General features: G+C 40.1%; 1 protein-coding gene across 1 annotated transcript in view; it reads left to right on the forward strand.

Annotated features, from left to right (window-relative positions):
- Positions 1-27,549, forward strand: part of SLC44A1 (solute carrier family 44 member 1) — a 196,540-nt gene extending 168,991 nt beyond the window's left edge. Inside the window, exon 16 of the mRNA XM_036111440.2 lies at positions 26,802-27,549. Within this exon, the coding sequence (XP_035967333.1) occupies positions 26,802-26,816 (15 nt within the window). The 3' untranslated portion in view covers positions 26,817-27,549. The remainder of the gene's footprint in view (positions 1-26,801) is intronic.
- Positions 27,550-27,951: the final 402 nt, after the last annotated feature.

Below are 27,951 nucleotides of genomic sequence, written 5' to 3' on the forward strand. Positions count from 1 at the left end.
CCTTTAATTTAGAACAATTCCTCAGTCTGTGTCATTTATGACCTTGACATTTTTTAAGAGTCAGGCCATTTATTTTGTAGAATGTCCTTCAATTTGGGTTTAAGTTTCCTCATGATTTTTTTTTTTAAGATTTTTTTTTTTTTTTTTTTAATTTGACAGAGAGGCAGTGAGAGAGAGAACACAAGCAGGGGCAGAGGGAGAGGGAGAAGCAGGCTTCCCGCTGAGCTGGGAGCCTGATGCGGGGCTCGATCCCAGGACCCTGGGATCATGACCTGAGCTGAAGGCAGTCACTTAACGACTGAGCCACCCAGGCGCCCCTAAGCTTCCTCATGATTAAGTTAAGTTATGCATTATTGGCAGAGATACCACAGAATTCATGTTGTGTTCTTCTTAGTGCCTCATCTCAGGAGGCACATAAGATCTGTTTGTCCATTATTAGTGATGTTAGCTTCCATCATTTGGTTGAGGTGGATTTTCCTGGTCTCTCCACTATAAATTTGCTATTTCTCCCTTTGTAATTAATAAGTATCTTGTGGGGAGATATTTTGAGACTATGTAAAGATCCTGGTTCTCATCAACCAATCATGGCTTTCGCATCTATTCGTGATTCTTCTCTGAAACAACTACTACTGTGGTTTTTGCCTTAATGGTGATTTTCTAATATCATCATTCCTTCTACATTTATTAGTTGGTGTTCTACTATAAGGAAGAACTTTATCTTCTCTCCCACTTATTTATTCATTGGATAAATATTAAAGTATGAATTTTTTTTCTATCATCATTATCTTTATGCCCCAATTGTCTCACATTTGCCCAATAAGAGCACATCCATACTGGCTTCTGTATCCTTTTGACCTGTCTCTATGAGCCTTTGAGTACTTCCCTGTTTACTGACACAACCCAGATAGTCCAGGCTCATCTTGGGCTTGCCCTGTCTCAGCTCTATAATCACTAATGTCTTAAAGGAATCTTGGTTCCTTTTAATGGAAATTGGTATTTAGAAACCAAGATCTGGGCACTAGAAGTGCTCATTGTGGTAGCTTTTATTGAAAATACAGAATGTTGACTTTCTACTTAGTGGCATTTTACAATGCTTTTTTTTGTTGAAAAGGCAATATGAAAATACTGAAAATATTCCACCTTGTGCCAGTTCTATTTTTATTTTGTACACATTATTTCTAGTTCTACATAGGAATGAACATGTGCATATATATGTATATAGTTATAGTTATATATATATAGTTATAGTTATATATACAAAGTTGCAACCATATGTCCTATCACTGTGTCTTCCTTTTTTCACTTACATTAAATCCTGATCCTAAATATGTTGTCATGCTGCTACAAGGGCTCAATCCCTCTCCTTTCAAATCTGGCTACCCAGATTTCCACTGAGCAGCTGTGCCCTGTACATTTAAGTTCTTCCTTCTCCAGTGTGGGCATGTAGTGGCTTTTCAGTTTTAGCTGTTCTGAGATGGTTCTGAAAATCTAGCATCTATGTTTTTTCTTCAGTTGTATTTGTTCCTCTGGATAAATTCCCAGAAGTCAAAAAAAGATGTTTGGTTTTTTTTTTTAAGTATAACACAATCTATTTTCCTCACTATCTTTTCAACCTTTAATCTTTCACATTTCTTTCTCCTTCAAGGATGCCTGGAGCTCCAACAGTGCATTGGAGTTTCACTGGTCTTCATCAAAGTCATAAAGCAAGGGGTCCCTGCCGGGTGCCTGATTCTGTGCTATATGGTTTGGAGATGTGTGCTTGTGCACGTGTGTATGTGTATTTGACTCCTCACAACAAATGTGCAAAGTGGGTCTTATCTGAGGAAACTGAGAGACAAAGAGGTTAAGGAGTTTTTCTGGTGGCAAATGGCAGATCCAGGATTCAACCTGAGGTCTTTCTTCCTTCAAAGTCCTTGATCTTTGTTTGCCACACTAAAGCTCTCCATACAGCCGTCATGTGTTTGCTGGGCTGCTACACCTGCTCCCTGCATTTAGGTCATATCTCCCATTTTTCTTCAGCATCAGCCTGGTTCTGGGAGTGCTTCCTGTTTATCTAAATTACAAAGGACAAGGCTCTTAGGAGCTAAGCAGACCTGAGAAGAAATATGGGTGGAATAGTCATTAACTGAAGGACCAAACCTAAGGCTTGCTAATTAATTTCAACCCAAAGGAGGGCTCCGAGAGAGGAGGCAGACACCAGATGTGAGTAACAAAAAACCCCGAAATAACAGTTGCTGAAATAAAACAGAAGTTTATATTTCTCACACATTGCCCTAAGGCAATGCATTACAGTGATTAATTAGGAGCATGAGCTCCAATTCAAGCACACCTCTATCTCTTAGGAGCTAGATGATCTTGGGCTCCAGCCTCTCGAGGCCTCTGTTTTTTTACCTATGTAGTAGAGTAATAGTGTCCAATGTAAGAGAGTTTTTATGATTATTAACTACATTATTACATGTAAAATGCATAGAGCAGTTCCTGGTACATAGTGAATGTTCAGTAAATATTAACTCTTGTTGTTGGTCTTTTGCCTTAGTCTTGGACAGTTTAATATTTTTCCCACTGATGTGGATGAAGAAATGGAAAGAGGGGCGCCTGGCTGGCTCAGTTGATAGAGCATGTGACTCTTGATCTTGGGTTTGTGAGTTCAAGCCCCATATTGCGCATGGAGCTTACTTAAAAAAAAAAGAAAGGAAGGAAGGAAGGGAGGGAGGGAAGGAGGGCAGGCGGGCGGGCAGGAGAAGGGAGGGAGGAAAGGAGTGGCCAAGACTACAAGTTGTCTCCCCATATCCTTTCAGTCTTTAATGGTGATATTTACCTGATTTTTAGATGGACCATACAGCCGTTCTGAACAAAGACTACATTTCCCAGCTACCCTTGCAGTTAAGTTATGACTATGTGACTCAGTTCTGGCCAGTGGGATGTAAGTGGAAATGAAATGTAATTACCAGGAAATGTCTAAACGGAAGGGCCATTGCCTCTTCCTTGATTTCCTCTTCCCTGCTGGCTGGAATTCAGACATGATGGCTAGAAGTCCAGCAGCCATCCTGGACAATGCAGTGACCTTGAAACTGGCAGAACTTCATAATAGAGTAACAAGGTAGAAGGTGCCTACATCCCTGATACTTTGGCACATCATATCAGCCCTGGGCTGACATGTGTGTGTGTGTGTGTGTGTGTGTGTGTGTGTGTGAGGAGACAGAGAGAAAGTGAGTCAGGCGGGGGGACGGTGGGGAGGGTCGTGGAGGGGCACAGGGAAAGAGAGAGACTCTTAAGCAGGCTCCTCAACCAGTGTAGAGCCCAACATGGGGCTTGATCTCATGACCTTGAGATCCTGACCTGAGCCAAAATCAAGTCAGACTCTTAGACTGAGCCACCCAGGCGCCCCCAACCTCCACACTTCTTGAATAAACCTGTTCTATGTCAGTTACTGTTACTTGGTTGGGTTTGTTTTTTGTGGGGTTTTTTTGTTTTTTTTTTTTTTTTGTCCATTACAGCTGAACACAATCCTAACTAATACTAAAGATAGATCATATTTTAAGGTGACTTAGAGCTAAAAATGCTAGCTGTGTAGTTCACTGGGTAACAACCAGAGCTCAGGAGCAATGGACTAAATCTGGCAGCATGGAGTTTAGCAATGATTATGTAAAGTGCTTCCTTGGGTCCATAAAATCAGCCTTGCAATGGCCTGAATGAGGTTGATATGGCCTTGGGGTCTTCTGAATGGTATGTCTTATAAAGGAGATGGCAGAGTGCCTTTCAGAGAGTATGTATTCAGTGGTGTGTGTCCCCATTGCCCCACCTCTTCCCCACAAGCGTCAGAGTTCAAGGCGTGCTCTGTATAAATTGACAGTAGGATGTTTCAGTTCAAGGGATTTGGGGCTCTGTTAATAGCACGGCATACAGCAGGAAGAAGGCGATGACTCTGCATTAGTTTTTATAGGTCAATCTGCACCTGGAATATAAACAAATGGGAGTGTTTTCAAAGACAAGCCTGGAAAAGACATCTACTTGGAAAAGAGACATCTTGGGGTAGGGGAAGTGAAAAGAAATGATCACTGTATTCAATTATCTGAAGGGATGTTACAGAGAAAGAAGAGTTTCTATAATCTTGTTCTAAGCCCCTGAAGGGTTCTAATGGTTAGAAAGACAGACTTTATCAGCCAATTAACATGTTAATCACCTATTACTATCTGGCTCTGGCAGTGACTGCTAATTGTCCTACCCAGTATCTGTTCTGCCCTTCTTCCTCATGACTTTAACCCAGATGTTCTGGTCAACAAAGTGCCCAACTAAAATACCCACCTTCTCATACTGAAGTTTGAAGTGGTCATGTGACATCGTTCTTGCCAACGAGACACAAGATGAAATATAAGGGGGAATTCCAAGAAAGTGTTGCCTTCTTGATATAGGTGCCCCCCATCCTCCTGGCTTGCCCTTCCCTCTGCCTGTCTGGAATGCAGATGCAGTGCCCGGAGAAGCAGCAGTAATCTTCAAGCAGGAGTAAGAACCACAGGTGAAAGATGGCAGAGCAGAAAGATAGAAGGAGCCTAGCTCCTGGAGGACATCCTCACATCCTTCATTTGGGCTTGCTGTCTGCTGGGCTTCCTGTTGCATAAGAAAGATGAACTGCTTCCTTGTTGAGGCCACCGTGACAGGTTTCTTGCCCATGCAACTGAGCATGCAGTCCTGCCCCAGGCACCATGCTAACTAGGGGGGTCAGGGAAGGCTTTCTTGTGGGGACACTGGCTTTTCCTGCCTGTCAGTCAGGATGTGAGGAGGAAGTTCCTAAAAACTGGAACATTCCCAAATGGGCTGAGCTCTGGGGAAGGAAGTGATCCTCTTGACCTTAGAGGAATGCATCAGAGGCTGGGAAGCACTTTGGCCGCTGCAATGTTGTAAAGCAGTATTGAATGTGGAATGAAAAGTTGGATTCAATGACCTTTCAAGTCCATTCTAGGACAAAAACTTTTCAAAAGTCAGAAAGGTAGTTAAAAAAAAATAGGGGGGCTCAGGGCATTTTAAGTGTAGGTCACTGAACAGATGGTGTGTTTCAGCCGTAGACTGCACTGGAATACACATTTTCCATTGTTTCTAAGAAAGCACTCTCCCTGAATGCCCCCGTGGGTAACCATGTCATGCCAATTTTAAGTTTCTAATGGAATTTTAGTTTATGTTTTCTTTGTAGTAATGTAATTTATCCCACTCTTTTACTACTAGGGTTTTTATTTATCTTGGATTTGCGAAGTTAACATGACAGTAGGACCTATACTCAGCAACATTTTGATTTTCATTATTTTTGTCTTTGTTTTAAAATAATGGATTTATTATTGTCTGTGTTTTAAAGAATGGATCTTGGTAACAAGATTCCTTTTCAACTATATGTCCTATAAAGTAACCATTAGGAATCCGTTAATTGGCAGAATTTCTGTAAACATGGGAAAGGAGGACTCTGTTCTTTATGGGAAAGGAGGACTTTTTTTCCTCTCATGATGGAAGCCAGGTTCTTTGATGGGGTAAATAGAAGAAAGGATAATTTCAGTCTTGACTGGATGCTATGTCAGATCCCTCAGTGGTGATCTCAAGCCTGAGGAGTGCTGCCTGACTTTGTGAGGGCACCCAGGGGGGACTGGCAAGCTGTAAGGGCTCAGTACATGTTTGGTGAATGAATGAACCAATGAGTCCCTTTCCAGCCTGACTATCTCTGAGTCAAGGCTCTGAGATGATATTGTGCAGTGTATGCGGGTGTAAATCAGTGTTTCTCAAAGCGCCTCACAATGGAGGGTTGAGGGAGGATAGGAAGGTGGTGCTTAAAATGGAAATTTTTTATTCAAGGCTCTACTCCATACCTACTGAATGAGATCTCTGCAGCTGGAGCTCAGGAATCTGCATTTTAACAATCCCTACCCTCCAAGTGACTCTCCTGGGCAATGAACTTTAGAACCCCGGGCGTGTATATTGGCAGTACCAGTTGAAGCTTCCACAGAGGGATGGGACCTTAGAGAGCAGCAGGAATTCCAGCTGGAGCGGGGTTTGGGGTGGTCATCCTCGAGAAGGCAGCCCTAGCAGATGTGCTTGTCTCTGGCGACACCTGCTGGTTGACAGTAACAATTAGCAAGCACGCAACCCCTCTCTACACAGGTGTTTTTCCTTATGGGGCCCACAATACTGTGGGTGCTACATTTTAGTGTTTGAATTCTAACAGCAATGAATAATATACCCAAGCCCTAGGTATCGGGCTGGGGGGGCACCTGCTTTCACATTTCTCTCCTCTTTTTAGTAGCTTTGGGTAGAATCAATGGATTCTTGAAGAATACTGTCCTTCAATTATCTTCCATGTTTCTTAGAACAAATATTCTTATGTCACGTTCATATGAAACGCTGACAACTTCTGGATGTCCTCTGAAAGGATTTACTGAAATTTCAGCTAGGGAACTTATTCTTTGTGGTTGTTTGAGGAAATAACGAGAAGCCAACTTTTATCTCTCATTGAAGACTCCAGGCAAGATATAGAAAAAATGTTTCAAGATATCTTAGAGCAATTGATTCCTTTCCTTACTGAGCACCTACTCTATGCCAGTCCTCCTCTCAGGGAGCTCACAGTTCAGGGATGGAGAGGGGATGGGTGTGGTCAGGGCCGTGGAAGCGTATGTGATGTGTGGAAGCAGCGAGGGGATAGAGATGGAATCCAGGAATAAGATGAAGCCTGGGGAAAATTCATTCTTCCAAATCTTACATAGACATTCCCAGGGAAGAAGTTCCCAGAATAGAGACAGGCATGTGCTAAAACATAGAGGTGTGAAATGGTATTTGGGGTGTCTGCACTGGGAGAGAGGTAACCTCCAAAGAATTTGTTCTTGTGAAGTGTGAGGCTGCAAGGGATGGGTGATGGGGCCAAGGAGGTAGGCCAGGCCTCATCCACCTGCTAAGAAGGTTCGATTTCATCTAGTAGGTGTGAGTGACCACTGAAAAGTTTAAATCTAAGATTTGCTTTTTATCGTATTATTTATTCCATTGGAATATCAATGCAGTAAGTACAGGACTTCCTTTGTAACTAACAGTGGTCAAATCTGAGTCCAAATTCCTGATTAAGACTATAGGTGGTAGTTGAGAATTTTGTGCAGATTCAACACAAAAAGTCCCAGTCCCTTTGGAAAGTCTCTTAGTATTCTGGTAATTAGATTTAACCTGTATGTTTTAACAGGGGATTCTTTTAATGCAGGTATGTGGCAGCGGTGGATTTCTGCGCCTTTAAAAAAAAAAAAAAAAAAAAAAAAGATTGGATTTATTTATTTATTTATTTATTTATTTATTTATTTATTTAAGAGAGAGAGAACACAAGCAGGGAGAGGGGCAGAGGGAGAGGAAGAGGAAAGAATCTCAAGCAGACTCCATGCTAGGCACGGAGCCGGAAGTAGGGCTCCATCTCATGACCCTGAGATCCTGACCCTGAGATCATGATCTGAGCCGTAACCAAAAGTCGGATGCTTAACTGACTGAGCCATCCAGTCATCTGTGCCTTTTATTTCAGAACTTCTGCACTGCCTTCTCTTCCTGCCCTTACAGGACTCTCCATGAAGCTTTGCCTATCACACAAAACCCAGGAAAATCCCACAGCTATCCTTCCCAGGACCAAAAGCTAACACTAGTTCATATTCAGAGCCAGAGGCAGGAAATAAACTGATTCATTATTTTGTGCATAATTTTTCATCTTTTAAAAATAATAAGTGATCGGGCGCCTGGGTGGCTCACTTGGTTAAGCTCAGGTCATGATCCCAGGGTCCTAGGATCCAGCCCCACGTTGGGCCCCCTGCTCGGTGGGGAGCCTGCTTCTCCCTCTCCCTCTGCTGCTCCCCTTTGCTCATGCTCTCTCTCTCCCTCCCTCTCTCTTTCTCTCTCTCAAATGAATAAATAAAATCTTTAACAAAATAATAAGTGATAATGGATATATTTCCATGTTGCTTTTCACAACAGTGTAAGGTGCTCAGCTTGTGTTCATGCTACAGAATCAACACTTTTCCTCATGAAAGAGGGACAAACAGAATTTGTTTCTCCCTCCTCCCTTCTGCTCCATCTTCAGCCACACCATGCATATCCTTACACATTTGGCCTGGTCTAGCAGAAAAAGCATGGATTTGGAAACTGATGGACTTGAATTTGAATCTTGCCTCCTCCCTGCCATTATGTTGGCAAGTCACTTAACTTTTCCTCTTTTTTTTTTACTGGGCAAAGGAGCTAATAATACCTTTCCTTGAGGATTGAGTGAGAAAAATATGTATAAAATGACTGAGACCAGTGTGCAACACACAGCAGGTCCTTAATAAATGTTAGCTCCTTTCCCTTTTTTCTCTCCTTCCCTTGATACCAGTGAATCATCAAAAGACCAGGAAGCACACAGCATTCAGACTGCAAGAGTGGTAAGTGGCTATTAGTTCATGCTGTTCTGTGCTGTTCTATGGGGCTTACCACCTCTGAAACAGGTTAATTAAATAAGAGACCTTTTCTTAGCTTACAGATTTTCTGTCCCAATCTCTGTAAAGAGTTTGAGCTCGACGGTCATTAACCAGCTGTTTCGAGAGGAATCCAGTTCTGTCAATATTTGCTCACCACTGGACATGGTCCATAACTGCTATGTGATCCCCAAAGCCAGGCTCTCTTGACCCATGGGTGGGGCTGCCCCATCTGCACAGATAAGCAGCGTGTGCCTGACTGGCCCGACCCCAAATCAGGAGAGGGTCTTTTAGCCACTCATGCCCAAGGGTGACTTTCTTATTAACAGGTATTACCTAACACACTGAGCGTTCTTGCTTACTAGCCAAGTCAACAGCCTAAAGGACATTACTCTCAAAGATTTGGTCCAAAGTTAATCTTTGACTTAAAGGGATAACATTTTTGGGGGGGGACAGTTCCCCCAGATTGTATATATTCTGTTCTGTTGTAATCATCTACTCTTAATATCCTGGAAATGCAGAGATATTGGCAAATTGTGTCTCAACAAAGCTTGGCAGGGGGCATGACAATCAAAAAAGGGCCAAGTGACAAAAGGTTGAAAAGCCACAAAGAAAAAAGACTTTGCAGCTGAAGAACCCTAATGTTGGCATGCGGACATGTGGTGGGAAGCGTGCTGGTTTGCACAATGTCAGTACTCCCCACCAGCACTAATGAAAACCATATAAACACCTGCCCGAGGGCGGCTGCAGCCAAAGCTGGTGAGGACACGGGGAGGTAACAATGATAGTCAAACCTTACTCTGCGTTATTTGTCCTTGCAGGATTTTAAAGTATGTTCAAGGCAACTTTTATTTTCGTGTCTAATAAGCTCAAAGGGTTGGAAAGGAGACCGTATCTTCACCGTAGTTTTACAAAGGGAGTATCTTTCAGGAAATACACGAGTCAGGAGAAAGAGCCTTTGGACAGACTATTATGTCCCAAGCTGGGATTTAAAAGGTTTGAACACACTTTACTCCAGGAAGCATCTTGTTTGCTCTGGAACTGCTAACTTACAGGTACACCCAACTGCCAATTATTAATAGAAATTAATTTAGTAATCTCTACCTTCTAACCAGGTTAGGAGTCCTCGTAGAAGGAAGCCTGTTTCCACGCCGCCTGCTCTGACAGTTGGAGAGCAGAATCTGGTGCTTTGCACCTTCCATAGTACACTCTGCTCTGTCTTTTCAAACAGCTGGTGCCCGTGCTGTTTGAGACCTGTCAATCATTTGCTTAGAGGTCTCTTTTGTCTGCTATTATTCAGGACAAATGCCACAGTCCCCAGAGCCCATCCAATCCGGGATCCCCTGGTCTGGATGGAAAATATCCTGCTGCTGCCTCTTAGTGGCTAAGAGACCCTCAAAATAAAATTTGCATCATATTTTAAAAGTTCATTGTAAAATAATACCCTCCAAATTATAGTTCCTTGGGGCAAAGCCTGTTCTCGGTGTCCTATTTGTGGTCTGCATGAAGTTAAACATTTTTTCCCAAAATTCTTAGAGGGCCATCACCAATCTAAATGCCAACATTGTGTCTGGAAGAGAGGGGAGACACCAAATGTCCTGTTCAACTTCTTGTTAGCTTCCAAGGAAGAAGGAGGAAGTCATAGGACTTGATTAAATACAAGTCATGGTTATCTGTAACTTCTATTATTTACGAAGGGTTGGCTTCCTGTTGGGAATGGAAAAGTAAAGTTATCACAAGATTGTCCTGGAGACAGAAATGTGTGCATGGAGGAGTAAGAGTGGAGTTACAGAGACTCCTTCCTTTCACTAGGAATCACACATCCCTGTTGTATATGTCTCTTTCTTTTCTTCCAAAGTAAGGAAGTCTGCAAAGTTGAGCTGATTACAGTCAATATGATATTTATTTAAATAGCACAGTCTAAATAGATCCCCTTTTGGGTTGCTTTGATACCCCACCAAGCAAAGAACTGCAAAGGCCCCCTCAAAGACACAGACAGATAGCATAATTTTGGTATATAAATGTGTTCCGCAGATGTTGAATGAACTAACAAATCTCTAGGGTTCCAGAGGTGTAACCACATCATATATTTTAAGAAGGCAGATGTTGAGTTTTTAAAAAATCATACCTGGGAATGCTTCCTCTGGTTTTCAGATAGATGGTCTGATAAATAAGATGCATTAATAGTTTATGAATCAGATGTGCTAGTAGGATGTACATTGTTCCAGCAACAGCCACCATTTACTGAGCACTTCCTAAGTGAAAGCTACTGTACTGTGGGCTTTATGTGGATTATCTCTTTAAATTCTTATAGGCGTCATGAGACATTGAATTGTTCCCATTTTATTTATTTATTTATTTTTAAATATTTCATTTTTTAAGTAATCTCTACACCCAGTGTGGGGCTTGAACGCACAACCTCAAGATCAAGAGTCGCATGCTCTACCGACTGAGCCAGCCAGGTGACCCCAGTTCCCATTTTAAAGATGAGAACACAACGACTCATGTTCAGAGAAGAGAGCTACAACACTCATAATCCACTCTTGCTTTAGGTTCATAATACTCCAGGCATCTCCTTGTAATTCCTTTGGCACCTGAGTATGTTCTTAGTATTTCCCGGCCTTGTATAGGGCCCAAGTCTTCCAATAACTAGAAGTAAATATAGTGTTGTGCCTGCTGAAATCTTCTACTAGGTGTCAGCTGAGAGGAGACAAGATGGTGTTGTTGGGTTGGACTCTCCTGAGTGACAACCATAAGGACGTCCACCAGCACCTCTTTTAACTCAAGCTCACAGTCAAATCTAGCAACTTAGGTGCTCAAGCCACGTAGTAGGAAATGTACTTCAAATCAAGAGTTTGGGCTGGCCCTCGTGTGCACAAAGGGGCCTCGTGCCCTGACCTGGGGTCTCCTGTTGCATCCTTCTCTATCAGATGCCAAGAGACAGACCCCTGGCTAGGGCAATGCTGCCCGCAAGTCCTGGTGAGATGATGTGGCCACTGGCTAAGAGTAAAATTTGCAGCATATTTTAAAAGCTCACTGTAAAATAATACCCTCCAAATTATAGTTCCTTGGGGCAAAGCCTGTTCTCGGTGTCCTATTTGTGGTCTGCATGAAGTTAAACATTTTTTCCCAAAATTCTTAGAGTGCCATCACCAATCTAAATGAAGAAGGAATTTTAACTTATTCAGATTGCTCTCCAGAGCTAAAGAAGAAGTTTGGGGCAGGATATCCAAGTCACCCAGTTCAAAACTCTAGAGTCTTCCATAGCTTTTCCTTCTCCCCAGTCTTCTCCCAGCCCCCAACAAGGAACAAAGCTAGATTTATCTCAGGCCCTGTGTGGGTCATAGTAGGTACTCAACAAAAGTTTATTTATTGAATAGACAAAGGGAAAGTGGGAGGGAGAGAAGGACAGAGGGAGGGAGGCTCAGAACTTCAGTGTTCAAAATCTGCCCTAATGTTAACAGTGTGGGAAACAGCTCTTTTAAAATATATTTGGCAATGTGCATTAAAAATCGAAAGAATGTGCACATCCCTTAATCAAGTAATTCTGTATTTAGAAATTAAAGATGTGCAAAAAGATGTCGCCACAAATCAGAGTATTGTTCCTAATGACAAAATATTGCAAGCAACCTAAATGTCCAACAAGAGGGAATCAGATCAATGAATTTACAATATATCTATACCTGTTCTTCCCCTGGTCTTCCCCATCTCAGTAAAAAGCACTGTTAAATCAGTTGCTCAGGCTGGAAATCTAGCATCATTCCTAAATTTCCCTCCCTCTATTCCAACTGTTACTCCAAGTCCTATACAGATTAATACAGCTGTATTAACTTAAGCAGGCAATCGATGCCATCAAGCCTAAAAGCCAGTGTATGAAACAGTTATGAACGCTTTCAAGGGTTTACTTGTCATGATACAAAGGAAATATATTGTAGGTAAGTGGGTGTTGATGACTCCATTGACATCATGTAGGATGAAGTTAACTGAGAGACATAGAGAAACATGGACAAGGAAAAATTAGAAAACAATGATAGAGGGTCACACGCACAAAACATACAGTATATGCTTTATGGATGATTTATAAGATTTTTCCAAGTTAATTTTGACTAGATGCAATAGTTCTGCCTTAAGTAGCACTGAGCATCAGGTCCTCACTCTTGCCCTCCTCCCTCTGGACCCCTGCACAGGGCAAAAAGTCCACAGAACTGAGGGGACATGGCCCCCCAAAGCCCCCTTCCTTCCCCTGAGACCACACTGAAGAAAGCCAGGTCCCTAGTACTCCCTCCTCCAACAAGGCCTGAATAGGTTTCTTCTCCAGGTACCTCCTTGTAAGGGTGGATCCTGCCTGTGGCAGGTGGTGTGGATGGAGCTTGGACTAGTGGGCTCAGGAGTCTACAGGGGAGCATCAGAAGCCCCTTACAGTGTGGGCTGGAGCAAGGGATGGGAAAAGAATGGGAACAGGGTCTTCCAATTGTCCTCTTGCCTCCGACCCCATAAATGCTAGCAGCCATCCTGGATGCAGAGTTTACTGCCTCCCCCCCCACAACTCCATTATATCTCATATCCACCCCATCACCTCCTGTTTGGATTGTTGCTGTACTCCCCTAACTAGTTTCTCATCTTACACTCTTGTCCCCCAATCCATTCTCCTACACAGAATAGGCAGAGCGAGCTTTCTCACATATGAATCAGATCATGTACCTGCCTCAGGGTGAGAACACAGTACATACTCCCTGCCGTGGTATCGATGTCCTCCAGCTTCTGCTGTCTCAGCCTCAAAAAGCGCCAGCCACATCCACCATCTTTCCATTCCCAGCACTTGCTGAGAATTTTTCCACCTCAGGGCCTTCAACTATGCTGCCCCCCTCGGCCTGGAACATACTTCCTCATCTTTCACATGCCATCCCTCTCCTTCAAGTCCAGACTGACTCCCTCCTTACTCCCTTATTCCCTCAGAAGACCTTCTTCCACCCTCTGTGTACCTCCACTATCTTCTCTTAGTATCCTCTTCTTTTCCTTCATGGCGTTTTACCACGATTCAGCCCCCTGCAGTTACTTCTGCTGTTTGTTTAATGCCTCTGACCTCCATCAAACTGTAATCATCACGTTCAATAATATACATACCAGAATTTTGTACTACATAGTACATGTGTGCAATTAATTAGACTGTAAATGGAGTACCATTTTGTCATAAAAATAATGTTTCCTGGCATAGAAAGTTGCACAGGATGTAAATTCAAATGAAAAAAAGCAGACTGGGCTCCTGGGTGACTCAGATGATTAAGTGTCTGCCTTAGACTCAGGTCATTATCCCAGGGTCCTGGGATCAAGTCCCGTATCGGGCTCCCTGCTCCAGGGGAGCCTGCTTCTCCCTCTCCCACTCCCCTTGCTTGTGCTTTCTCTCTCTCTGTCAAATAAAAAAATAAAATCTTAAAAAAAACAAACTGAAAAAAAAAATTTTTAAAGTGGGGTGAAATGATAAAAATAATCTTAAAATGATGTTACTGCTTTGCAGTGATAGAATTATGGTGATTTCTTTTGTTCACCAAACTCCCTGTAATATTACTTTCTACATTTCTACATGTTTGAACAATTTATGTCTGATCTCCTCTTGTTGCATATTAATGTTTTGGTAAGAATATTTGTAGAATTTAGGCTTTCTGTATAAATGACTTCAAAATAATATCTCAAATTCCCTGGGATGTGAAATGCATCACTGATTCCACAAGGTGGCACTATCATAGTTATTAAGCCGCATGAGAGAATTTGCTGGGTTACTCAGGGCATCGCATTGTTCCTAATGTTATTTCTTCTTATTTGATCTTTGATTTACATTGGCATTTACATTCCTTTAAAGTCCTGAAAATGTAATATATTTTGTGGGTTTTATTTTTAAATTATAAGGTAAATAATTCCCTGACTGGGAGGATGTGAAGGTCTCTCTGCCCACACATTTTTGGTTCCTCACTACTTCTTTGCTTCCTAAGTCTTTTTCATTTTTGTTTTTTAAGATTTTATTTATTTATTTGACAGAGAGAGACAGAGCGAGAGCAGGAACACAAGCAGGGGGAGTGGGAGAGGGAGAAGCAGGCTTCCCGCGGAGCAGGGAGCCCGATGTGGGACTCGATCCCAGGACCCTGGGATCATGACCTGAGCCGAAGGCAGACGCTTAATGACTGAGCCACCCAGGCGCCCAGTCTTTTTCATTTTTTAAAATAACAATTAAATAATATCAACTGATATTTCCTGAAAACATTTTATGAGTAAGTCATTGTTCTGGGTCCTTATATGCATTATCTCATTTACTCTTGCACAGTGGATGGTCTTCATTTTACAGATGAAAAAACAGAGGCTAAGGGAAAATTGGTAATTTGCCCAAAGTCCACAGTTATTTTTTGCCAGAGCCTGGATTCAAGCCCAGTCTCTGTAAAGAAATGGTTAAATGGATAAAATGAAAAATAAGAAATAAGTAAATAAATGACTATACATAAATAAATGAGAGAGAGAGTGTGTATGTGTGTTATCTATCTACTATCTATCTAATTCAGGTCATATTAAAAATAAAAGATTACAGTAAATTAGATACATATTAAATAATTTCTATCCTCTGTTTTCCCTTAACATAAAATATGAGAATTTTATTGTGTGTTATTAAAAATTCCTTGCAAATAGGACTAGTAGATTTATAATCTTCTTTCATTTTATGTATTATATTTTCTTCAGTCTTTCTCCTATAATTGAATTTAGCAGTTCCCTCTCAAAATTAGAGAGTTATTAATAATGTTAAAACGATCACCTTTATATAGAAATCTTTGTCTTTATCTTTGTCCATTGTTAAGGATACATTCCTGGAACTTGAATGACTTATTAGGTAAAAAGAAATGAACTTTTAAAAGGCTCTTGTTGAGTTAAAGGCTTAACCTGATGATCAAAGTAACACATTTTCCTTTTAATATATGTAGCAAATATTTCCAGAAAAGAGAGAAAAACTATGCTGTATCCCCCTAACCAGAATTAACTACTTTTATGATTTTTTATTTCCTGCTATATATTTATATATCTACAATATTTACCCCACATATATATCTCATTTCCACAAACTTGATAATAAAACATATACACATAGAAATTTTCATATCCTGTCCTTCCTATTCCAAGGAAATATCAGTTGATATTATTTAATTGTTATTTTAAAAAATGAAAAAGACTTAGGAAGCAAAGAAGTAGTAAGGAACCAAAAATGTGTGGGCAGAGAGACCTTCACATCCAGTCAGGGAATTATTTACCTTATAATTTAAAAATAAAACCCACAAAATATATTACATTTTCAGGACTTTAAAGGAATGTAAATGCCAATGTAAGTCAAAGATCAAATAAGAAGAAATAACATTAGGAACGATGCAATGCCCTGAGTAACCCCAGCAAATTCTCTCATGTGGTAGGTATATATATATATACACAAACATATTTCAGATCTTTAAATATTCTTCAGAAACATGATTTATAATAGTGGATTTATATTTCCTTATATTAATGTTTTATCATTAAACTTTTAGATTATGTATAGTCTTTTGATTGTAGAGATGGATTTGTCATAATGCTGATTGGTTCCTTAAGATAGACTTCTGGTAATGGTATCACTAGATCAAAAGGTAAAGGTACTTCTTTATGAATGTTGATACATATTGCCAAATTCTCAAGAAAGGTTGTACCAATTTACTAAAGTAAATATTTACTAAGGTCTATGAATGTCCCCCATTTTCCCCCCACCTGGCAGATAATCATGACACCGTTCTCATTCGCTTCTGACAACCCTAAAGCAAGAAGATGAATGACAGTCTTTTGTTTTTACTTGCATTTCTTTATTAGTGAATTAAATATTTTGCATTTATTTATCAGCCCCTTATAGTTCCTCTTCTGTCAATTCTCTGTTCATGTCCTTTGCCAATTTTGCTATTGAGATATCACTGCTTTCCTTACTGTTGGATAAAAGATTTTTATATATTAGGGATATTAGCACTTTTTCAGTCATATATTCATTGCAAATATTTTTCCTTATTTATAATTTGTCTTTAATTTTGTTAGTGATATTTTATCTACAAATGATTTAAATTTTTATGATAGACAAATTGATTTATTTTGTGTTATTTTTCCAATTTTCTGTTCAAGTTTTTCCTTATTCTCCTAAATTAATAAAATACTTATCTATTCTTCTATTTTTTCCATATTTTTTCTTTTTAAAATTAAGGTATGATTTATGTTCTGTTTTTAATGGTTTTTATCTATCATTTTTCATATTTATTAATAACTGGAAATAATTTTATTATATAATATGTTATATAATATAAAATGAGGCCCATATTGAATATTTAACGAATTTCCACCAAATCATTTATTGAATAATTCATCCCTTCCCCCACTGGTTTGTAAAGATGTTTTATCATATGCAGTAGACCCCTTAATATTTCCAAGAAGTATAGTAGTAGTCAAGAGTTTGGACTTTGTGATCAGCCACACCTGGGTTCAGATTCTGGCTCTGCTATTTTTTTGGTTTGGGGGAAGTTACTTAGCTCATCAAATCCTAAATTTCCCCATCTATAAAAGAGGAATTGTAGAGAAGACTCTATTAATGGCGCATACAGAGAGTCTAGCGTGAGGTGTGTCACCTGGGAAACATTCTATAGAGTACATACTAGCTACCGTGATTATGACTGTGATATTGGTAAAGTTATTCCATGTTTTAATAAATCTCAGTGTTCTTGAATGGTGTAGAAAGCTTTAATGAGTTACTGGGAATCTGAAAAATCAAACAAACCTGTATTTGTTTTAACCTGTAATGAGTTACTGGGAATTTAATTAAAAAAATGAAACAAAGCTGCATTCACATCTCCACGGTGGATATTAGCTAGGCTCACTCACAGCTAAGTGACACTTCCACATCCACAGGGCACACAATTCATATTATGCCTTAGAAGGAAGACCTGGGGACGCCTGGGTGGCTCAGTTGGTTAAGCGACTGCCTTCGGCTCAGGTCATGATCCTGGAGTCCTGGGATCGAATCCCGCATCGGGCTCCCTCCCTGCTGAGCAGGGAGTCTGCTTCTCCCTCTGACCCTCCCCTCTCTCATGTGCGTGCTCTCTCTCACTCATTCCCTCTCTCTCAAATAAATAAAATCTTAAAAAAAAAAAAAAAAGAAGGAAGACCTGAAGGATAAAAAAACAAAAACAAAAATGGATTACCTCAAAACCTGGAGGGATTTGAGGGTACAGCTTTCTGTATTACTTTAATTTTTTGGCAATAATGATGTATATTGAGGGAAGAACAATAAAGAAGTTTCCATTGGAAAAACCGCATACCTGAACAAAGTTAGCGATTAATCATCACCAAGATTTAGAATTCATTGCCAACAGTAAAAACATCAATGCTTAAATCTGTAAATGCAGATTTAAAAAAGCCTTGTAGGAACTGTTTCAAGGCATATTTCTTGTTTCATCGATCTCTCTGGTTTCTTGTGTCTTTTGTTTATTGTAGTTTTAGATTGCACTTTTCTATCTGTGAAGCCAATTCCCACCTTAATCTTTATTTTGAAATTTTATTTACTAGCAACTCTTGCCCATTATTCTTCCAGATGAAATGCAGATTCATTTTTAAGCCTTTCCAACTGCCTACCTGCCATCTCCACTTGGATTTCTAATAAGCATGTCAAATTTAACATTCCCAAACTGAACTCTCCTCAGTAAATAGACACTCTGCCCTTGCATTTGCTGGGAACAAAAGCTGTGAATCATCCTTGACCACGCTTTTTCTCTCACGCCCTACCCCCAGCCCATTAGCAAATCCTGTCAACTCTCTTCTTCCATAGAGAGCCATAATACAATCATTCTCGCCTCCTCCATTGCTGCTACCCTTTATTTCTTACCTGGAAAATGGCAACAGGTTCCTAACTCATCTTCCTGCTTCCAGCCTTGTCCGCCTGCATTTTATTCTCAACACAAGAGTCAGAGTGATCCTTTTAAAATCGAAGTCAGATCTCATCAGTCCTCTGCTCAAAACTCTCCAAAGGCTTGCCTTCTCACTCAGAATAAATTGATTAAGTTTCAGAGTCCCTACATGATTCACCCTCCACCCACTCACCCACCTACTGCTGCTCTCAAATCATTTCCTACAATTCTCCCTTCAATCACTCTGTTCCAGCAGGAGACCTCCTCCTGCACCTGCTGTTCTTCATATAACCAGGTATATCTCAGGACCTTTGTACTTGCTCCCACATGTCTCATGCCCTCATTTGTCTCAGGTCTCAGTATAAATGTTGCCTTATCAATAAGTCCTTCCTTGAACTACTTATAGAAAATAGTAACCCCACCACCACATTCCCTGTCTGCTTAATATCCTTTATTATCCTTTGAATATAAAATCATTTAGTAAGTTTTTATTGTCAAAAAGGTCTCTGCAATTTTATTTAGAAGACTACTAGATTTATAAATTAATTTGGAAAACATTATTTTAAAAATAATTATTATTCCCATTCAGAATTGCACCAGTTCCAAGAGCCTCCTAGAGACAAATGGACAAATAAGACCAAATTCCAGTCCATATCATACGGCTAAAAGAATTTGAAGCCTAGTAAATTTTAAGCAGGTATAACTCCACATGTCCATCCCAGCACCCTCAAATTCATCTGATAAATACTTATTGAATTCCTAGTCTCTACTGTGCACAATAAACCAGTCTTGATTGAGGATTTCTATTTCTGGCATACTTCCAACATTTTCCAAGGTTACCAAAAACAGTAAGTCGACTCTACTCTCGTTTTTTCATAGGCTAAAAACAGTTAAATGGTGGCTCTAGTTTTTGAATAGTTGCTTTATAGGCCTTTTCTTTGTCAATAATTACCTTGTAGGCCAACTATCTGTTCAGGCTGCTCCTTGTTAGAAGCAATAAAACCTTATCATTTGTGTATAACAAGAATGCCTGTTCTTCTACTTCACTTTGTTGAAGGTAGTTGTGGGGAGGTGCCTGCAGGACTGAAGAAAACACCCAAAAGGATAGCATGTTATTAATAAACAAGATATAAGGAAGGGGGGTGCAGAGACAATGGTTCTCTGGGCCTGGAAGTTTTGTCCTTCTCTCTTTAGGGACCAACGCTTTGTTGCAGTGTGGTCTTCCAGAACAACCAAAGGTGGATCCCAGAGATCACAGAGTCGCGTGGTATAGAGTTTGTGTCTGGTAACATTCTATTACGATGACCGCTGGAACAAGAACCATAACCCCGAACTTTGGAACAAAGATGGTTTTCTGCTCAGCACAAGTTTTATTACAGTGCATTACAAGAAACCCAGAAAGACAGCCCTGATTTTTTAAGATTTATTTATTTATTTATTTATTTATTTATTTATTTGAGGGAGAGAGACAGAAAGAGCATGTGCACGCACTCACACGAGCCGGGGGAGGGACAGAGGGAGAGAATCTCAAGCCGACTCCACCGAGACATGGTACTCGGTCTCACGACCCTGAGATCATGACCTGAGCCAAAACCAAGAGTTGGATGCTTAACTGACTGAGCTACCCAGGCGCCCCAAGACAGCCCTGATTTTTATTTTATTTTATTATTTTTTAAAGATTTTATTTATTTATTTGACAGAGAGACACAGCCAGAGAGGGAACACAAGCAGGGGGAGTGGGAGAAGGAGAAGCAGGCTTCCTGCTGAGCAGGGAGCCCGATGCGGGGCTCAATCCCAGGACCCTGGGATCATGACCTAAGCTGAAGGCAGCGGCTTAACAACTGAGCCACCCAGGTGCCTCAAGACAGCCCTGATTTTTAAACGAAATTTTTCCTTTTTAAGTTGCTTAAAATTGAGCCTTACATTTGCCATAATAAAAAACGAAGAACTCCTTTTCATCAAAAGACACCATTAAAAGAGAGAAAAGACAAGCCACAGATTGGAAAAATGACATTTTTCATTACACATTTGATAAAGGGTTCCTATCCAAAATTTATAAAGAACTTCTGTAAATGAATAAGAAAAAGACAAGCCAAATGGCTAAAAGACTTGAACAGGCACTTCCCAAAAGAGGACAGTCAAATGCTCAGTGAGCATATAAAATGATGCTTACCATCTTCAGTTATCTAGGACAGGCAAATTAAAATCACAATGTGATACTACTATCCACCCACCGAAATGGCTAGAATTTAAGGTGTTGGCTAGGGAACTCCATTCATTGCTCATGGGAAAATAAATCGGTGCAAGCACATTGGAAACTTATCTGACTATATTATTAAAGCTAAAAATAAATATATGTCCTAAGATCCAGCAAGTTCACTCCTGTGTGTGTGCCCAATGAAAGTGTATGCATATGTGCACCAAAAGATATCTTTAATAATCTTCATGGATGGATGATTTATAAGAGCCAAAAACTGGAAAAAACTCTATGTCAACTATACTTCAATTAAAAAAAAAATAGTAAAGGGGCACCTGGGTGAAATAAAGTCTTCAAAAAAAATAAAATATAATAAAAGTAAAAATAAAAAATAGTAAAAACTGGAAATAATTCATGTCCACAATAGTCAAATGGATTAATAAATTGTGGTATATTTAAAGAATAGCATACTACACAGAAGTGATAAAGAATGAGCTACAACTAACTTGAAACAACATGAATAAATCATACAGATACAATATTGAGCAAAAAGCTAGACACAAAAGAGTACATACAGTGTGATTTCATTTAACTCAAGTTTAAGAACAGGTAAAAGTCATCTATGGTAAAAGAGAACAGAATAATGGTTACTTTGTGGAGTGTTTTGACTAAGATGGGGCATGAGGGAGACTTCGTGGGTGCTGGAAATATTCTATATGTCAATCTGGATGTTACATGGATACATACACATGCAAAAAAGCATTAGCCACGTATACTTAAAATTTGTGTACTTTATTGTATTTAAGTTGTAATTAAAATTTTAAAATGTATATTAAAAAATAAATTTTTCCAGACACCATCCTCTATTCTGTGAAGTCAGATAACTGCCCCTTCTTATCCCCAGCAGACAGCTAGAGGGGTATTCTCCGAAGAGGCTAAAATAGAATTTAAGGGGACATCAGAAGCAGAGCTACCACACTTAAATCAGGGGGATTAATTGGAAGTCTGCATACTGGAAGAGAGGACCTGAGGCCTTCTTGCCCCTTATAGCTCCTGGAATTCTAGCAGCTGGGCCTTTGCCCACTAAGTAGGAAATTGGAAAATTATTCTCTGGGGAATCCAACTAGGTCAAGGGAAAATACCTAAAGAAACTAATAAGGAGTTCTCCAACTAAAAGGCACAGCCAGATCACCCTTAGTGAAGCACTTCAATGATAAAATCTACCCACAAATAAAAAACTTCCAATTAGTTTTTCATGTCCCATTTTTTTTTTTTTTTTGAGAGAGAGTGTGAGTGAGAGAGCACAAGCAGGGGGAGGGGCAGAGGGAGAGGGAGAAGCAGACTTCTCACTGAGGAGGGAGCCCAATGCCAGGAGACCTCAGGACCCTGAGATCATGACCTGAGCGGAAGGCAGCTCCTTAACCTGCTGAGCCACCCAGGTGCCTCTCAGGCCCCATTCTTAAATAAGAATTACCAGACCCTCTAGGCAAGTCTCTACGACGAGAGAGATCAAAACAAAGAGAAAACAACAACAAAACGACTTGGAGGAAACAGAAGTAAGATAGAAGAAAACATTTTTTAAAAAAGTACTAAATTCAGGGGTGCCGGGGTGGCTCAGTTGGTTAAGCAGCCAACTCTTGATTTCGGCTCAGATCATGATCTCAGGATCCTGGGAATGAGCTCCGTGTCAGGCTCCATGCTCAGGGAATCTGCTTGAGGATTCTCTCTCTCTCTCTCCCTCTCCCTCTGCGCCTCCCACCACTCTCTCTCTTCTCTCTCAAATAAATAAATAAATCCTTTTTTAAAAGTACTAAATTCAGATAGATAATAGAAAAGATTATATAGTGAAAATAGCTTGTTATTTAAAAGAGGAAGACTCAGAGAAAAACAAAACTCTTGAAAATTAGCAGTAGAACAAAAATGTAAAACTCAGAAGAGTTAGAAGATGAATTTGAGGAAATCTCTCAGAAAGTAGGGTAAAAACAAGGTGGAAAAAATAAAATTAGAGATTTATTCCAGGGGATTCAACATCCAAATTACAGGCACTCCAGAGAGGTTGCAGGGGAGGGGCCCCTGGGAGGGAGGGAAGGAGGGAAGAAGAGCCAGGGAGAGGAGGAGAGGAGGGGGAAAATGTTATACATAGAAAAAGGATCAAGAATCAGAATGACAGTGGCTTTCTCAACACAGCCCTGGTAACTACAAAAAAAATCAAAGGACACCTTCAAAATCCTGAAGGAAAATGGTTTCCATTGTAGATTCTCCACCTATCCAAACTATGAAATAAATGTGAGGGTAGAATAAAGGCATTTCAGATATATAAGGAATTTACATGGGATCATACCAATTATACCAGATCATAATCAAAGACAATTGATCATTCTAAATGTTTTCTACATAAAAAAAAATAATAATCATGATCAACTGTTTTTATTTCAAGGAGGTAGAATAAGAAAAAAGTCAGAAGAAAGCAGGATGATAAAAAAATAATACATGAGGGTAAAATTTGAAACCACTTAAATTCACTTTTTATTCAACAAATATGTACCTAGTGTCTACTTTTTGCCAGCACTGTTTGGTTTTTATTATTTGAGAGAGGGAGAGCGCGCACAAGCAGGGGAGAGGGGCAATGCGAAAGGGAGAAGCAGACTCCCCGCTGAGCAGGGAATCTGCTGCAGGACTCCATCCCAGGACCCTGGGATCATGACCAGAACCAAAGGCAGATGCTTAACCAACTGAGCCACCCAGGTGCCCCTTGCTAGTACTGTTTTAAATGCTCAGAGTACAGTGGAGAAAACAGACAAAAGTCTTTGCCCTTTTAAAGCACATTAGGGAAATGTTTAAATAATAATTATACACCTACTTAGTGAAATATTATGTAACCCTTAAAAATATACGTGAATACCAGAGACATAGGAAATGTTTATAATATAATGTGAGGTAAAAAGAACACAGGCTTGGCCAAAAACAAAAGGAAAGTCATAAACCTGAAATAGGTATGCTACAATGGTGAAATTATGAATAAATTTTTCTTTTTGTAAAAATTCACTTTAATTTTATACTGGGTTTTTAAACGGACAAGGGAAACATCAAAAATTAAAAAAAAAATAGAACTGGTAAAAATCCTATGTTGGCTGTTTAAAATTCTATGCCAAGCATTTCATTTGGAAAGAGTTGTTGTCAAATATATTTATTATCTGAAATGTTTATTAGACTTTTGCTGATAGGGTACTATTTGCTAGTAGGATACTAAAGGATATTGTATTTAAGTTCAGGTGCCATCTAAAAAATTTTTCTACCAAGGGGTATTGTTTCTCTTCCTTAAGAGAGAGAATGGGAAATTACCCACTCCTGGTGGGAAAAATATGGCCATTTGGTGAGATGTTATCATGAACGCTTTCTTTTTACTCCAGCTATGCAGGGGAAAATGAGAGTATCGAAAGGAATGCAGATCCAATGTTAAATTGGAGGCTAGAAATAGCAATTAAACTTTGCCTATTAATGAGGCATTACCTCTATGAGCTAATGAGCTCTATGAGCAAGGTGAATAGACTCCCTAAAATTGAACCAGAGCAATGTCCCTGGCAGCTTAAAGGCAGCTGATACCACAGTTTTCCATAAAGGACACTCTAATATTCATGGCCAGTGAGGGGATAACACCGGAGGTGATGTTACTGAGCTACTTTCCACAGGTGGTAGTGAGAGCTTATTTTAGCATCATGTGTTTGTACTAAACACGAGACTTCAGGAAACCTCTGTGTGAGGTCCTGTGTCAAGAACTGCTGTATACTGTATGGGAAACAAAACTTTCATGGATCAGCGAATTAGATCTAGTCTTGGACATGAAATCTGGGCTCCCAAGGGATCTGACATAAAGGGAAAATTCAGGGAGTCTTGAATGTTATAATCATGCCTCGGGATGAGTTAGATGCTGTGAGTTTTTTCGTGTCCAAGGGCAGTAGGAAAGATAATGATTGCATCAAAGTGAAGTGTAAAATCTTATTCAGTCAGACTACACACATTATTTATATTTGGCTTCTTAAACAATATTTTACAATTTTAAAATAGGAGGAAAGCTAACTGTAACGTAGTTTCTTGGATGGGATCCCTGGGATGGAAAAGGACATTAAAGAAAATTAATGAAATCTGAATAAAGTATAAAGTTTAATTAATTACTATATACCAATATGGGTTCATTAGTTTTAACAAATGTACATAGTGATATAAGATGGAAACAATAGGGAAACAGGGTGTGGGGTATATGGGAACTCTCTGTATTATTTTTACAACTTTTCTATAAATCTAAAACTATTCTAAAATTAAAAAGTGTATCTAAATTTAAAAAATAGGAGGAAAAACTTTTATCTCAATTTCAGACAAATTACAACTTCGGCCTGAGCCTAGTGTTCAGGACACAAGACGGTAACTAAACGTCCACCACTCTCGGATGTCAGTGTAATCATAGCTTCTGTTAGCTTCAGTGGCAGAAAAAAATATCTTGAAAGTTGAAACTACAAATCAAAATATATAAAATCATAAAACACCAGAACTGATGAGACAGCAACGTTTAGAAAATGTGTTCTGGAACAGAGGAAAGCATTGTCATTTCTTGAGTGAGGAACTGATGCAGTGAGAACAATGACTTGGGGATTTATTCTATCAGCAGTTTGCAAAATGGATTGAAGATGGGGAGAAATCTGCGGCAGAGGATCGGCAAACAGGCAATAATTGGCATGTGAAACAAAAGTCTCAAGACTAAAACCCTAAAATGAAACGCAGGGCAAGGGTTTCAAGCAACATTATTCTTAGTGCCACATAGAACCTGTTTTAGGCACCTGGGGACAAGCAGGGTCTACCGGGGAGACGTGTACTGGGGCGATCTTAGCCTGACTCCACTGCACATTTGAATCATAGAACCACTGTATGTCCCCTTGTTCAAGTCCAAGCTCTCTTGGCATCTTGTCACCTCTGCTTGTCCTTGCAGCCGCCCTGTGCTTATTTGATGGTGGAGCTGGAGTCAATGCTGCTTTTCTATTTTTAACCCATCCTAATGGCTTTTAAAAAACTTTTTATGTGGAAAATATTTCAAACTTATAGAAAAGCTGCAGGGATAAGAATGGTACACAGAACACTGTAGACTCTTGTTACACCTATTGTTAAACATTTCTCTCTCTCTCTCTCTATATATATATATATTAATTGGGTGTCGTATATATATGAATGTGTGTACACCCAATATTTTTGACCATTGGAGAATAATTTGCATACCTCATGGCCCTTTAGTCCTAACGATTTCATTGTTTATTTCCTAAGAATAAGGATATCCTTTTATAAAAACCACAGCATATAGCTATCAACTTTGGTACACTTTACTCAGTCACCGTTTCTTAAATTGAACCGAACGATAGGAACACCCATTATCCTGGTTTGACCTGTCCTATTGCTGAGTCACAGGAGAGAGAAATCCAAAGTCTCATTTGAATTTCAGGTTTGGGTCTTTGAGAGTATCACAGCCTCAGATTTTTCAGATTCCTTTTGAATTTGATTCATTACATGTTTGTTTGACTGCATTCTTCAGCTATTCTGAAACATCTTTTTCTTTTCTTTTTTTTTTTTAAGATTTTATTTATTTATTTGATAGAGACAGAGACAGGGAGAGCAGGAACACTAGCAGGGGGAGTGGGAGAGGGAGAAGCAGGCTTCCCGCTGAGCAGGGAGCCCGTTGTGGGACTCGATCCCAGGACCCTGGGATCATGACCTGAGCCGAAGGCAGACACTTAACGACTGAGCCACCCAGGCGCCCTGAAACATCTTTTTCAAAGAATAATGCTGATACCAATATTGGCAAACACTAACCGGACATTTATGATTATTCAGGCACTGTTCTAAGCACTCTATATTAATGCACTTAATCCTCACAACAACTGTAAAGGAACATACCATGACTACCTTCATTTTATACAGGTGGAAACGTAGACATGGATGTTAAATAACTTGACCCCAAATATACAGCTGATAAGGGCATAAGATCAATATTTGAACTCAGGCTCTTTTCTTATTTGTTAATGTGTGTGTGTGTGTGTACTTAGCCTTCTTACATTTCAGTGTCTTCTCTAAAGATGACCCCATGCTATTTCTTGTTATTGATTGGTTCTCATTGTGTCGTGTTCCCCTAGGAGAGAAGCATTCATTTTTCTTGATGTGTTTATTTTTCAGCTGAAGCGAAGGTGACTGGTCCCATGAGCCCGGAAGAATGAGCTCAGAAGAGGCTGTTTACATGAGCGAGGATCTCCCACTCACCAGCTGTTGAGAGTCTGTGGATGAAGAGCAGGATCTTATTACTTCGATGGAAGTGTGCGACCATGTTGCCGAACCACCAACAGCCAAGTGGATTTGGCACAGTGGGGCTGCCTAATAAATGATTCATCGGAAGTATTTGATACAAATCCGTCTTGCAGCAGCGTCTTCAAAGTTAGCGCTGCCTTCTTATCTAGCCTCGTGTATGTTTGTCTGATCTGCTGCTTCTCTCTCCAGCACCGCTACCGGCCCGAAGGCTGGATCCACAATGGAATTCTCCTCATTCAGACTATTTATAGAGCCAGTGTGGGTTCATAACTATTTATTGAATGCCTGTTCCCTGCCAGTCATTAGACTGGATGCTTGAAAGCATTTAATCTTCACAAAAATCCTATAAGGTTGCACCTACTTTCTCCATTTTGCCTATGAGAAAACAGAGAGAGGCTCGGAGGGGTTGTGCTCTCATAACTAGAGACGGGGACGGGGCTATCTGTGTATGGCAATGTCGGGGGCGGGGGTCAGGGAGGCTTTAGAGGCACTGAATAACCATGGAATTATTTTCTAAGAAAAATAACACGATGTGCTTTTAGATGAAGGGTTGATAAACTATGGCCTGTCAAATCCAGCCCCCAACCTATTTTTGTAAATAAAGTTTTATGGGAACACATGTCCAATCCTGTATGTGTTGTCTCTCGCTGTTTCTCTACAGTGGTGTAGTTGAGTAGTTGTGGCAGAGATCATATGGCCTGCAAAGCCTAAAATATTGACTCTCTGGGTGTTTCCAGAAAAAGCTAGCTGATCCCTGTTTTAGGTGACTTAGGAAGAAAGCCAAGTTATTATTTTTTCCATTGGACTGAAAAACTACTTAAAGATGTGTAATGCTGAGATAATCACTGTATTCTAATGGTGGTGGTGGTGGCAGAGTCGGGATGGGGGGGTGGAGGGTTTGGGGATCTAACCCGGGAAGGTTAAGGGACAGGGACTAGAAGGGAGACGTCTGGGCCTCTGGGTCCCAGACTCATCCCACTCATGTCCTTCCTATTCCTCCTGCCAAATCAAGTTTCCTAAA

This window comes from Halichoerus grypus, chromosome 14, assembly GCF_964656455.1.
Source record: "Halichoerus grypus chromosome 14, mHalGry1.hap1.1, whole genome shotgun sequence".
NCBI lineage: Eukaryota > Metazoa > Chordata > Mammalia > Carnivora > Phocidae > Halichoerus > Halichoerus grypus.